At 51.5% G+C, this 14,726-nt stretch overlaps 1 protein-coding gene across 2 annotated transcripts in view; it reads left to right on the forward strand.

Moving 5' to 3' along the window:
- The window catches only part of IGFBP2 (insulin like growth factor binding protein 2), a 54,778-nt gene that overhangs the window by 37,016 nt on the left and 3,036 nt on the right, over nt 1-14,726 (forward strand). For both annotated transcript variants that reach the window (XM_035565681.2, XM_050711388.1), the window contains exon 2: nt 13,426-13,649. In XM_035565681.2, the coding sequence (XP_035421574.1) occupies nt 13,426-13,649 (224 nt within the window). The remainder of the gene's footprint in view (nt 1-13,425; nt 13,650-14,726) is intronic.

The raw sequence follows: 14,726 nt of genomic DNA on the forward strand, positions 1-14,726 counted from the left end.
CCCCCACCATCTGCTGCTGACCGCAGCTGTAGCTGCTGGTGGTGATCACATGCTGGAAGAGCACGCTGGTGCCTTGGCAGGGAGACACGAAGAGCAGCCATGTGCTGGGGCCTTAAGCAAGCTGTGTGCAGCTGGAGGGGTCTGCACGGACAGCCTCGGTCGTGGTCAGCTTGTGCTAGGGCTTGGGACCTGCTCGGTGTCTGTAGAAGGAGCAGCCCCAGCCGTGCTCCCTCTCTCACCGATGAGCATCGCAGCAGCCTCCCCGCTCTGCCATGCTCTGTTGAAGGCGGTTCAGTGCTGGGTTGTGTGAAAACCCTGTCTCATGGGACACATGGGCCTTGGGCCGAGGAGAAGCAGTCTGGTGGCAGATCTTTGCTTTTTGTGTACTGTAGTGTCTGAATTCTCCTCTTCCCCATCTTTAGAAGACAGGGTATCCTTGTGCAGATGACTTGGTTTGGTCTTTCCATGGGTAGTGCTCAGCAGGATTCACCTGGAAAGCAAGAGAGGGATTTTCTGTTGAGAAAGATGTCCTTGCTTTGTCTGCATGAGCCTTGCTGGATGAAGGGAAGGGGATGGGAGAGGTTTAGAAGTTGTAACTTGCTTGTATCCTCCTCCCAAGGAGCCCAGAAGAACTCCAGAAGATGGGTCTGTTTTACAATCCAGCGCATCCAAGTAACTCTCAAGCACACAGCAACACCCACACCGGGATAGCAAGTGCAGAGCTTAATTACCTTGTGACCCCTTTAGCTCTCCTGTTCAGTTGTTTATTCTCCTGGGCCTGAAGTCTTGTTGGACTGGGGCAGGAAGGACCAGAGGAGCTCGTTCAGCTGCTGCTAATGTGCCTTGCTTTTTTGCTTGCTTCAGGGGTGGCTTTTGTGCTTAGACATCTGAGAAAAGGTAGCAGGCAGCAGGGATAAAAGATGATTGAACTCAGTACCGCAGCATGAAATCAAACTGGAACGTGGCATTGGGAAGGCTGGCAGTGCTTTTAATATCTTACTCTGGTAGGACGGGGAGCAGGCAGGAGGACACAGACGCCTGCTTCCTCCAGGAGAGTTGAAAGCTGGAGCTTACAGGGAGAGATCAGAGCGGTGCTGGCTGAACAGGGCTCTGGGTGGGTGGGAGGGAGGGCAAGCAGCTGATGGTTGGAGGGATGTGCTGGGGGACATGACTGGGGCAGTGTCAGAGCCAGGGTTCAGAGACAGGGCTGGTACCTGCCCGTGCCAGACACATCGTGGCCAGAAAACCGTGGGAAGATGCTGGGCACAGGTCCTTGGGAGGATGCCACCGCCCAGCGGTGGTGCCCCGATTCCTTCCTGCAGGAGGGCCCAGCCGTGTTCTTCTCCTGGGAAGCATCTGGGGTGGCTTAGTGGGAAAACTGCCAGCTTTGCAGCCAGTACTCATCTCTGTTCCCAGCCCCTGCGTGCCTGGCTGCTGCTCCTCAGCGGCAGAAGCCAGCATCTTCCAGCACAGGAGCTGGCAAAGGGGCACGAAGGACCTTTGCGCTTCCTGGAAAGGATTTCAAGCACCCCATGTATTGGATGCAGGCTTCCTGAGCTGGGCTTTTCTGCTGTTCAGGCCACCTGGAAGGATGTGCCTGAGGAGGCTCACAGCGTAATTGTTTGTGAGCGGTAGCTGGCAGCAGTGCAGCCTGAGCTGCATGGATGGAGAGGGATGTGGGGGCTGTGTTTTGATTCTGCTTTTCCTGTTTGTTGCAACTTGGCAGAGGCAAAGTTTTGGAGGTGGCAGGGGCAGCAAGACCTTTTTTCTTTTCTTTTTCTCCCTGGCTTGTACTGTAACACCTCCCGCCAATTTTTTGCAGGGCAGAGGAACGCTACGGGGAGATTGCATCAAGGCTCCATGGTGTTGAAGTATGTACACCAGGATATTAGGGATGGGGTTCATCGTGCTGGGGGGAGGCTTCACTAAAAGCAGCCCCAGCAATGTGAGTGACTGCAACAGGGCTTTTTGTTCCTGTTTCAGGTGGGATTTCTGTGGGGAGAAAAATTTAAAAAGTAAAAACGGAAAACAAATGTCCCAAGCGCTCTCCTCAAGGCCTGTTCAGAAAATGGAGATAAAGCAGCAATAAAGTCAAGTGCTCAATCGAACCAGATGTACGTGCTCTAAAGCACTAACAGATGTGGCAACAGTGGCTTCGATGAAGCGGAGCTTTATGGACTGAGCGCGGTGGAGGCGGATGTGTGCGCCCGTGCTTTTTCTGATGGGGAGCAGCGCAGTGATTTTGGTTTTGGAGCTGCTGAAAGCCCTTGGTGGGTGCTGGGGGGCTGAGGGGTTAATGACAGCGCACTGGGGCAACTGAGCTAATGACAGCCTCTCACCTCGCTGCTCCCCAGACGCTGCAGTGCCCCCCTTGGTGTGCTCTTTCCCCAAGCCCTGTGCCTGGGGAGTTGCATGCCTTTGAATGACTGCCACATTTTCACCCCAAATTTGGGGATGGAGCAGGAAGTAAGAGGGTGTTTTAGGCTGTAAGGAGATGAATGAAGGACAGGTAGGACTTGTTCACGTGCTGTGTAATACCTGCAATGCAAGTGAGCAACACCCACTGCTGAGCAGCCGTCTGGGTTTTGGGGTGTTTGTGTGGGGGGAAGCGACTCGTCTGGTCCATGCTTAGACCATGTGCAAGGCTGGTTTGGAGAGGCCCTTAAACATCGCTATGACAGAAGCTAGCCGAAGCCGTCTGGCATTTTGAGGTGAACGGAGAATGTCCATCCATCTTGAAGCCAGAGGATCGCCTAGCATTTTCTTGTGGAAGCTCAGTATTTTACCGATTTGGTGTGTTAACACAGACGTGGATGGCTTGCCATCAGTGGGGTACCACCCATACAAACAGCTTGTCCCCTAAAAGGGCTCTTTGCCACAAGTCTGGGTGTCTTCCAAGCCTACTTCTCCTGTAGGCAGTAGCCAGATCCTTTCAGCATCAACTGATGGGAAGGCTGCGGTGGAGCTGAGCAGGATTGCAGGGTGAGGGGTGCTGCCTGGATCAGGTGCACAGCAAACGTGCCGGGGCGCTTGGTGCTGAGCATGCCAGCTGGATGCATGTGGGATAACATCTGGGGCTCTGTGAGCAGCATGCTGACCGCCGCACGTCAGAGCTTCCCTTCCGGTGGTCCAGCTGCTTTATCGCATCTGTCTCCATCGCTGTTCTGTGGTGGTCTGCATTTTAGGTGTCGGGATGCCTCCCTCCTCCTTGAGAACGCAGCCGACTGATCTTCCCCTTTCTTTTCTTCCTTCCTTGACCGCAATTTTATGACTCTCTCTTCCTGCCTCTTGCTCAGCGGGAGTCTGCGTACTCCTGAGGTTGGAGCTTGGGCAACTTCATGGGTGGCCCAAAATACAGCATCGTTTGGAAATGGAGCGAGATCCAGCCCCCTTCTCTTACAAAGGCAGGAGACCAAAGCAGTGACACAGCAGAGCGATGTGGCAGGCAGGGCTGCCTTGCGCTTATTCCTCCCACCTGTGTGGGAGGAAATTTCCCCTTCTGAAAGCCAAATGACATTGATCTGCTTGCGCTGTAGGCTTTGAAGGCTGGAAGTCAACGAAGGACCGTAAAGGCAACAAGCATGCGCGTGGCCGTTGTGTGCCATAAGCTGCTATTACAGATCAGTTGATCTGCAGTAAATTGCTGCCTTCTGGTAGCATATCTGTGAGTCTGAGCCCTTCGTCAAATTCCTGCATGTCCCTGGGTGTCATTCAGCAGTGGGACAAATCGGCAACTCTTTATTTTGGCAGAGCTCCTGTTTGTTTGAACAGTGGTTTCCCATCAGTGAGGACTTCATGCCTAAAGAGTGGCAGTTGCCTGGTTTCTGTAAATGATAAATGCATGATCAAGATCAGGGTCAATCCACCTTGTGGTGTTCTTTACTGCAAGGGTAAAATTTAGCTCTGTTCCTACCTGGGAGAAGCATAAAACAAGGGTTAAGGAAATCCAGCAAAGTGACTGCCAAACAGAGTGAATTATTGTTCCAGGAACTCCATCTGAGATGAACAAAGTGTTTTGACATGACCTGAAATAATTGCAAAGTTGTTGTGGCTTTTTCCTCGTTTGACCAAACACAATCTGAACACCTCAACCTGGGGCTTAAATGTGGGGTTCGACAAGCCTGTGGTGGCCCCCACGAGGAGGGGAGGCTGATGTCTGAGAGTGCCAGAGACAGCTGGGAGCTGCTGGTGGGCAGAAGAGACTTGCGACTAAAATATGACAGATGCTGCCTTTCCACCTACAATTCAGCGCTCCGCTTTTATTTGGAGGCAGTTGTGCTTCCCCTCTGGGGAATGCAGGTTCCTGGGGAAAAATCCAACGTAGGGTTGGCTTTGAGAGCTGGTGTTCAGCCAGGGGGTTGCATGGGGACAGTAAGTCCGGCAGACCTCGAGGTGACACTGGTGGTAATTGCAGCTGGGGTCTGGCAGGGTTTCTGAGGAGAAGGTAGAAAGGAATTACCATAATAATAGCGTGTTTTGAAAAGGCAGACTTTGAGGAAATGCGCAATGAGATTTGGGTGGGTGGTGAGGGGAGCCCTGGACCGAGCCGCTGTCTGGAAAACTGACTGTGGAAAAGTGAGATGTTATTTAAAAACTAGTAATACAAATGGCTGAAGTTCATTCCATTTGCATGCAATAGTCATAATAACTAGAGAAGCCAATGTGGCTGAGAAGGGAGTGGAGCTGCACCGGAGATAGACGAGAGATGGCTCTGGCAGGCAGGGTGGGGCACTGCTCTGACCTTTTGAGGTTTGTCTTTTTTTTCACTTGTTTTTCTTCCTGATTTTCAAGCTTTTCTACCTTTCTGCAGAGCGGAAGGTCAGATTTCTGGCACCCCTGCGTGTAGCCTTCCCAGAAGGCACATGGGAATGCTGTTGTAGGTTCCTCTGGCCGTACGCTGTCCAGAGCCGCTTCTGCGCTAGCTGTTGGTCTTGGTGGGAGCTGTGGTTGGGCACCAAAGGGCACAATTGGGTTTCCAGCGTCAGAGGACACCTTTCTGTTGAACTAAGCCATCCCTGAGGAGTTGGAACAGGTGGAGGGCACTGCTTGCCTGCAGAGGGAGTGCTTTTGTGGCCAGAAATGAGCACTGGACCATCTCCCAAACCTCTGTGAGAAGGACCCAAAAGTTTCACTTGGCCACCTCCATTTGGAAGAGGATGCCTTGTATTTGGTTAAAGCACCCTATCCAAGAGGCGTGCTACATGTGTTGGAAGACCCTGGTGGGCAGATATGAGCAATTCGTCTGGTAGCATATCTTTCCTTGGTGCCTATCCCCAGCTAACTGTCGCCTACTTGTTGCTGCCTGAACCTAGAAGGGCAATCGTCTCGAAATGGGACAAGTCTGAATGAGTCCTGTATGTTACATTCTCTCCAAAAATGTGAGGGAGGCAGAAAAGTTCAGAGTGAGTTTGGGCTGTTCACGATTGTGTGTCCACCAGATCATTAGTCCATCATCCCTTCCCAAGCCCCCAGGGCATCTCTTCTTCCTTCTGGCCAAGCTGCGGAGCTTCATACCTGGGAATTGCCCTCATTAGGACTTGAAGCTTCTGTGACTGCCAGCAGCTGTTCTCCTGCAGTAAAGAGAGGTGCAGCATCCTGCTGCCAAACCGAGGTCACTTAGATAATAATTAACTTGGGGGCACCATCACATAGGCTGCAGAGAGGAGCGCTCATGTTGTCCAGACTATGTGAAGCAAAAACCTCATTGGGCTTGGGCTCAGCTGATCCTGTGTTTCCTAACAAACTGGGAAAATAAAGGAAATCTGAACACAGCAGTGAAGCCTCTAGGAGGTAAATGAGGTGGTTTTGTGGTCTTATTTCACTTTGGAAATTCATAGGAACTGAGGATTTAGGGGCTGAGCTTATAATGGAAGTTGGTGCAGGCTTTTTAGGGTGGCCGAGGCACTGAAGACCACAGGGATACAGGCGAGTGACAGGGGATGGAAGGCAGAGACTTGGCCTGGTGACGTTAACAGCTCGGTTCATTCAGGCAGAAGCCCCTAATGACTAAGAAGTAGCTACCCTAGGGATTTTACAGGCAAGGTCAAACAGGGAAGCTGCAGTGCAATTAATTGAAGCTTAAAGTGTTTTTGAGTTAATTCGCTTGGTTCTGTTGGGAAGGTTGCAGCTTTGCGGAGGGCTAATCAGAGAAGTGTGTTGAAAGGGCTGAGATACGGCTCGTTAACAAAGGGGAATGCTTTTATGGTGGCAGGGAGCTCGGAGAGCCTCACTCAGCAAAACCTTTCAAACATATTAATGTTTCTTCCCCTTAGCCAGCTGCCTTCACATGTGTTGAAATTGTGCATGTGCTGCTGAACAGGAGCCTTGGAAAACATCAAAACGTGGTATTTGCCACTTTTGGGACCAGTGTCTTAGCAGCATCCTGGGAAAACAGCGAGTGAATTCCCTGTACTGCAGGATGGAGGTGGAGATGGGGCAAGTCAGCTCACCCTAGGTGTCTCACTGTGTGGCAAAGGTAGGGACAAAACCACTGTCATCGGCCGTGAGCTGAGACCCTCTGGTTCTTCTGCCTTGGCATTTAGGTGTCTGGGGCATCTCGGCTGTAAGCACCTTTGAGGAGGATGATTGCAGCTCTGCAGTTCCACGCTTGTGGGAAGAAGTGGAGGAGAGAAAAATGGGATTGCGAGTGGACATTGGGTGAATGAGAGGACTGGAGAAGCATTTTTTCAGCGACCCAAACAGCTTTTTCCCTTATCATTCTTAGCACAAAGCAAATGACTGGCATGGGAGAGAGCAGGATGTCACAAATAACATTTGTGAGCTGGCTGTTGGCAGGAGGAGGGCCGGAGCAGACCTTCCCCAGCGATGGTTTGTGCTCTGCTGGGCCCACACAGAGCAGGCCGGTGATGTGCTACATAGCCCATCAGCTGAATCAGTTGGAAAGAAAGCTAACAAAACAAACCTTGCTATTTCATCTCTCTTCAGCCTGGCTGCACATTTCCATGAAATGGTGGAAACTTACTATTTTTGAGAATTCGGGTTCCCGTTTGAGATTTAGTTGGTATTTGCTGACGTGTTTGTAGATATATTGGGAGGTGGAGGAGGACTAATAGGCAGTCATGCAAACACATGCACATGCAGAAACACATAGGGGCAGGCTGTGTTATTGCACAAGTCCTGTATCCTTGGGAAACCAGTCTACAAACATGATTTAAAAAAAAAAAAAGGCAATTTGAAATAAAGCCCAGGGGAAGGGACATTTCAGTCCCTCTTCTTCCTCATCTGCGATCAGTTCTGTCTCAGCATCACTTCGGTGCTTGCTCTGGTGTGCTGGAGGAGTCTGGGTGTGATGGGGCGCCTGCATGCTGCAGGGCACTGTGCATTAGGTGTGTATTTTTTTTTTCCCAGCTTTGGACCCAGAGGGCTGGAGGAGGGAAAGCTGTTCCTTGCAGCTACCAAGAAGCAGCAGAGAAAAGAGTTAAGTGACTGCTGGAGGCTGCGTTGCCCTGCGTCAATGTCCTGGCACTTTGCAGGAGCATAAAGCATTTCCTGCGAGACAGCTGAGCCAAAGGAAGGCACTGGGTGCCCCTTGGATCACCCCTTGGTGCTAGCAGCTCGGGGCAGGGACAGGAGCTTGTGAAGCAAGCCCTGGGCAGGACATAGTGTTCCCTTCTGCGAGAGATGGACTGAAAAGATCGGATGGCAAAAAAATAAAGGGAGTTTGGAGAGCCCCAGGGGAGCTCTAGGTGCTTTGTGGACAGCTTATAGTGGAGGTAAAGCCATCTCTTGTAGAACAAAGTAGGAATTTCCTCTTCTACCTCACCGTTAGTGAGCACCTTGGCTGAGTGAAATAACCCCAGGGATGGAGAGATGCTCCAAGCTGATCTCCGGCTCTCAGCTCTGTGTCCTGCAGAGGCCCACCCTTCTGAGGGATTTTGGAGACCGGCCCTTCTGAAAGCTGGGTGGCATGGGCACCCCTGGTTGCTCTCCTCTGCAGCCAACTGAAGTGCTTAAGTGCCGGCTCTGCAGGGCTGGATGAGGCTTAGCGCAACAGGCCGCGGGGCTGGGGAGAGGGAACCAGGAGGGAGGTATTTAGGTGGGATTCCTGTAGTCAAACCCGAAACAGGGGATTCCTCCCATCTAGGTGTGACGGCTGTTAAACCTGGTCTGGATGTGTCCTTTGGCTCAGGAAGCTCCTGAGCTGCTCATTGTTGGGGGGACATCTGGGGAGGGATTGCTCCATAACTGTGCTGTTTCTTCTTCCCTGAGCATCCACAGGTGGTCTCTGTGAGAGATGTCCTGGGGTGGGAAGGCTTTTTTTCTGCCCTACATCCCTTCTGCCTCCCTTCTCCTACGTTGCCCATTACTTGCACTCCCTCTGTGGCATTTTCCAGTCTCTTTTTTTTTTTTTTTTGACTGCAAAGAGTGAAACTTGAGCGGCTGCTTTGGTTTATTCTGCTTCTGGAGAGTCACATCCAGCCTGGCTCACTTATGTGCGGGGCTGGGCTGTGCAGTGGTGCCCCAAAGTCCCTGCCCCCCCCCTGCTGTCAGCTGAGCCCTGCTGGATGCTGTGCCACTGCGGCGCTTTGTATTCTGGCAGCAGTAGTGACAGACATGGGTCCTTTTTGGGTTAGGGTGGGCCAGAGGCCTGGGGGGGGACTTTGTTCTTGGCAGCTCCTGCCGCAAGGAAATTGCAACGCCGATATAATCCCTGCTGGCAAACGTTTCCTGAGGTATCCGAGCTCCAGGTCAACAACACCCACACCAGAGCTATTGCACAGGAACCTTTGCCCAGAGCTCTCCTAGAACTGCTTTGCACTTTGCAGAGGGATGAAGCAGAGGTCACCGGGGCTGCAGTCAGGGTTTGTCTGCTCCTTCCCCACCTTCCTGCGAGTCATTCTCTGGCTGTGGTGCATGGTAAGGGTCAGGCTTATAGGCTCTGTCTGCTCTCAGGCTGTGCAGGACAAGGGCTGGGCTCCTGGCAGCTGGGATGGGAAGCAGAACTCCTTAAAGTCTGTCTGTCTGTGTCCCAGGAAGAACACTTCCCTCTCCGGGGTCATTAATGGACTGTAAAGCTCTTTCTCTTCAGATGGAGAGGGGTGGCTGTGGCAGGGAAATGCGAGCCCGGGGAGCATCCAGGCCTTGAGGCTGAGGGGGCTGTGAGCAGAGTGTTGAAGGCCACTTGGACAAAACTTTCTGTGGATTTGAGACCACAATCAGCACTTGGATGCTGTGTAAACACCCTGAATGGATAAGTGAATGCATGTGAAACTCCTGAGCAAGCTGTTGCTGGAGGACAGCAAGTGCAGAGGGAGGGCGGCGCTGGCGAGGGTGATGTGGTCCTTGGCATGGCATCTGCTCCCCGCCATGCAGCAGTGAGTGCGGCTGGCTGGGTCCTGTCCTACAGCCCACATACGCTTCAGGGCTCTCCAAAGGGATGAAGATGTGCCTTTAATGTCAGGCAGCTGCCTGTCTGTGCATGGGGCTTCTTTCTCCTTTGTTCTCAGGAACCAGCAGGTCCTTTTTAAGCCCCTCTGTTCCTCCGCCGTCTCGGTGGGAGTACCTGGAGGTCTTGAATCAGATTCCTGAAAATTTTAGTGCTGGAAATTAGTAGCCGCTTCTGAAAATGTTGGCGAGGCTGCATGGCTGGCTACAGACATTAGCTGATGGCCTTTTGGATAAGCTTCCTCCTCAGCCAAGTCCTCGCCCCATTGAAGCCAATGGGAATTTTTCTTGAAAAAAGCCATAAGGAAATCATTTTCTTGGCGCGGAGAGAGGTGTTTCATGGGCTCCGTGTCGGTGTTCAGGAGAACTTGGGCTATCTGCTTTGATTCCTGCCTCACCGCTCCCTCCCTGCACAGCGTGCTCTACCTTTTGATCCAAAATAGCACAGGAGATGTTTTCCACATGCCATAGGAAAAGGGAAGAGCTATAAAACATAATTGTTTTGGAGTTCGGCACCACTCTGTTCATGGATATATTTAGCGCAAATTGAAATTGGTCAGCAAAAGGGCGTCTGCCAGGATGACAAATGGATTAGGCTTGTGTATCTTAGGCGATCTCATGCCTGCCCATCCCATGCTGGTGGGGTTGGTGGGTGGCTGAATTGGTTCATAGATAGTCGTAAGCAAGCATGTACAACTCGCTTCTCTTGGTTATTTGGCTGTAAAAAGCATCGTTTGGCTCTTCGTTCTCCCAGCCTCAAGGCTCAATGTCTCTGCTCTTGCCATGGCAGCCAGGCTCCTCTTAGATCTTTGAAAGGAGGCCTACCAAGGCTGGGCCTCATTTCATGAAGGACAGGTGGGCCCAGTCTCCTGTCCTGTCGCCTTCCCCAGCTGCTGGGAAGGGGGGATGTCCTGGTTGTTGGCTTGCATGAAGTTGCAAGAAGTGGGGAGGACAAAATGGGAGGCACTTCTTGATTTCGATTTAGCCGTCTCTGAAAGCCTCAGCCCAGGAGGACTCCTCCTAAGGAGCAGCACAGGCTTTGAGAGAGGGAAAAGCTGTGCTGGGGGCTCTGGAGTCTGCCCAAGGTAGATCAACCCATCTCAGCGGTGTGGAGGAAAACTCGCAGTTGATAGCAGCTGGACCTTTCTGGCCTTGGCTCCAGGTTTGTTCCTGTGAGGGTGCTCGAGGAGCCAAGACCAACCTCTCCCGTCCCTGGGTGTGTTCGTGCACATGGGCTTGCACGCTCTGCTCCCATCAGGGGTTTTCTTTGGGCTGACATTTGTTAGCATTGGAAAGTGAGAAAAATGAGCGAAAATATTATCAGAAGCAGGTTTTGTGAATGAATCAGCCGACAAGAGGCTTACCAGCTTGCCTTGATTTACTAGAGCAGTGCTTATTTGGGCAGATGTCTATATATTTTAGTTGGAGGGATGAAGGAGCGAGAGCTGATCAGGGAAGGCACTGCGTTCAGCACGCTGCTTCTCGGTCGCTGTACACCATCGGTTTTCTGAATGGAGCAGGGGACCGCAATGTGTCCAAAACACTGCCTTGCTGCTGCTCTTCTCGTGGTGTTGGTCACTTCGTGGGGTCACTGAGGAGAGAACAAAAGACATTGGAAGGCTGAAAACCTCCTAAGCAGCTTGTTGCGAGTCAGCGCCTGGCAGGCCTTGCCCATCTTCTGCACGGTGCTTTTTCATTTGATCCTGTCTGAAGGGCGGCCTCATGGCCTTCTCTTCTCGCTATGTGTTTCTAATTAATGGGGAGACTGGTGGATAAACAGAAGATTCTTGCTCAAAATGTTCCTTGCCCTGCTCCTCGGATGATAGCCAAGGCAGCAATCGCCAGGCAGCAGCCCAGACTTTGAGCTCGCCCATCTGGCTATCAAGCCTCATCCAAATTCTTGTCTGGAACCAGTATTGAGGAAAGTTGTGGACTTTGCCAGATTGGTTTTGCCCCATGTTTGCTTTTCAGTCACTACCTAAGCAGCTAAAAACCTGCAAACCAAACACATTTAGTATTTCTGGGAAGTGGGACGATCCCAGTACTGGGAGATCTGGGGCCAAAATTGGGAGGAAGTTCAAAAGGATATTGGACAAATCCAAGAAGGATGGGTCCACTGGTGGCTTTGTAAATCGTTTTTTAAATCCTTTTAAATGCCGTCTCCAGCACAGAAGGGTTGTTGCTGCTGCTCTCCAGTACAGATTGGGAATAGTCCTTCTGACACAGGTCCCCAAGCAGATGCTGGTGGTCTGTTGTGGATGGGACGTTGGGGTTGGTCTGTCATCCAGCCTTCTTGGGCTGTTCTTCTGCCATCAGTCTGTAGGCAGCTGCACATTTACTGAGTAATTGTAGACAAAACTTTTCTTGCAATTTCCCTTGTGGGACCCTGGGGTCATAATACCTGCGGAAAAGAGCTTGGGAAGCTGTGGTAGAAATAAAACACTTCCTATTATGATTTTCCACTCTGTGTCAAGATGGTACAGTTACGTCCTGTCAAAACATGATGCACCTCCTAAAAAGAAGGAAATGTTAAAATTTTAACGTGCTCTGGCTGCTTGGTCTTCAAAAAGCAGGGCAGGACCATAAATTAAGCCTTGTTACATGGACTAAAGTATTGTGTGCCCTGTCATTCACAGTTTAATGTGACTTCATACAAGCGTCTGGGGTGCTGGAAAGCTGAAATCAGAGGTGTCAGAGACAGTCTGGACTGTGTTGCTGATGCTTGGAGGCTGGGTGCTACAGTTCTCCTTGGTATGCTATGAAACTTGGTGCTCGTCACCCCTGTAGGACCAAAAGGGCCTGGTCTGTCACTGCCATACTACCTGTCAAGCTGCTGAAGAGCTCTTATATGCAGACGCATATTAGCTTGGGTTGTTGCTATGAGAAGGTGGCGTGCATACATAAGTTGAATCATAATTTGGGCTGGAAAGGACCTCTGGAAGTCTTGGTCCAAGCCCCTGCTCAGAGCAGGGCTAGCTCAAATGTTAAATCCAGCTTCAGTGTTAGATGTGGTTGCTCAGGTTTCTCTGTATCTCAGCCAGGTCAGACCACGAGTACTGCCAGGCACCAAGGAGGAGACCGAGCTGTCACCTGCTGGAGCAAATGGGAGGATTAGAGGTCTGTCTCCACTGCAGAGTCCAAAGGGACTGCAGCATTGCCATCATTGTGTCCTACTTTGGCAAGGATCGCCTACAGAAACAGTGCCCAGCAAAGTGGGGAAATGCACAAAGCAGAGAACGGAGGAGGTGGGAAAAGCCTGGTGTTTATCCCAGCTTTTCTGCAAAGAGATTTGAAATGGCTGAATTAGGTAGGGCTGAATTAGGTAGGGGTCTTGTGGCTTGCAGCAGTGGCAGAGTCAGGCCCAGGACATGTGGGGTGGTTCCGCAGTGAGAAGTGGCCAAACACAGAAGTAGGTAGGCTGCGTGCTAGCAGCTGGGTGAGTAATGCACCATATGACAATGTGAAAGACGATACGGCAAGGACAATCACTGAAATGGCAGGATCTCTGAGGGAAATTAGGGTGGCCATAAAAAAAAGAGGAAAGGTATTTTTGAAAGCAGTCCTGAGAATTTATTTTAGCACATTAATATTGAGCAAGTATTCCTGGAGATACTCTGGGGGATGATAGATGGACTCAAGGTATTGTTACTAATCACTGTGGTTTTTAAGTTTTGGAGCTGAAGTACACTTGGCATCACTAACTCAACTGGACTTCTGATGGGAAAATTACATTCTTCGGGAAGTAATTTAGAAGGTCAAAGAAAAACCAGAAAGAACTTCTCCAGCAGCAGCGATTTCCCCTGCTTTCTAAACTGTCTTTTCGTGTGGTAATAACTCCAGAATGAAAGGATCTATTCTCACCTTCCAGATGAAAGGGCTAACGCAATTTAAAATTTTTGCATGCAAAGATTTTATGGTTTGGTAACCGTCCATGCTTGAAAGCGATCCAGGATGGGATGAACATGTGAGAGAGTGCCTGGCTGAGCTTGACCCTTTCCTTCTCTGCCCTCTCTCCTACAGACAATGGCGATGACCGGTCCGAGAGCATCCTTGCCGAGAATCACGTGGATGGCACCCCAGGGATCCTGAGCGGAGCTGGGGGCAGGAAACCCATGAAAACGGGCATGAAGGAGCTGGCGGTTATGAGGGAGAAGGTGAATGAGCAGCAGCGGCAGATGGGCAAAGTGGGCAAGCCCCATCACAACCACGAGGACTCGAAGAAGTCGCGGATGCCGACGGGCAGGGTGAGAGGAGGGAGTGTGTGAGGGGGAGGTGGGGGCATGGGGATCTAACAGGGGCTCGCAGGGAGAGATGCTGAACACGAAAGTGACATTTGCAGCTGCCTTTTAAAGAAAGAGAAAAAGAGAGGGGGGGAAAAAAAAGAAAGAAAAGCAAACGTTTGTTTTGGCCTGAAGCTGGGGTTGAACACACCATCTGATGAACTTTGATGTGCTGGCGAGGAGGCGTTATTTTCATTGCAGCTTCACCCTCTGACAGCAGGGCTGGAGAAGGGGGGTCCCGCTGGCTCAGCACCAGCCCCTGCAGGGGCGTGAGCATGCCCTTTGCCTGCAGCCTGGCCTTTGCACACCCTTTTTCCCTAAGCAGCCCCCAGGGATTTGCGGTGGGGGGTTCTGCCTGCTGCAGGACAGCCCCAGTGTGGGTTGAGGGAGGCCCCCGAGAGTGTGTTGTGGGGCTGTCATGCAGCAGGACAGTGCCCAGTGTCCTGTTCTTGTCCTGCCGCCCTCCGGTTCTTGGCCATGGTTTCCCTCTAGTGGGCAGCTCGGTCAAGGCAACTAGGTGGCATAGGGCTGGAAAGCCACCCCAAAAGGTCTGTAATACTTCTCTATAAACATAAGACATTTATATGTGGGGAGTACAGGGGCAGAGAGGAGCTTTGAGCCCTTATCTCCAAGGAAAAGGCATGTTCGTGGCCCAGTCTCCCCAATGTGCGCTCCCTGTGCTACCCCAGATAGAACTCGCTCCTGTAGCCCTTGGGTCAAATTTAGCTTAAGTGGGTGATTTCTGTGGGACAGACGTGGCTCCACGGCATGGTGGGGGTATCATCATTTTAGGGAGTCCCCATGCTGTTACTGCTGCTGGGAGGATGGGGGGAACAACATAAAGCAGAACCAGGCAGGTGCAGACTTGCCGTGGCTAACACCAGGTGTAACGTAGCGGAGCTGCCTCAGCTGTGAGCCCAGGCTCAGGGCTGCTGTGGAAGCATCTCTGAGGCTTTTCCATTGTGCCTTCAAGGCCTGCAATCAGGTGTTGGGTTGGCTCTTGGCCACATGAAGATTTGAGGATAAGATGCTGTGAATGGT

This window comes from Cygnus atratus, chromosome 6 (genome assembly GCF_013377495.2).
Source record: "Cygnus atratus isolate AKBS03 ecotype Queensland, Australia chromosome 6, CAtr_DNAZoo_HiC_assembly, whole genome shotgun sequence".
In the NCBI taxonomy this organism is placed as follows: Eukaryota; Metazoa; Chordata; class Aves; order Anseriformes; family Anatidae; genus Cygnus; species Cygnus atratus.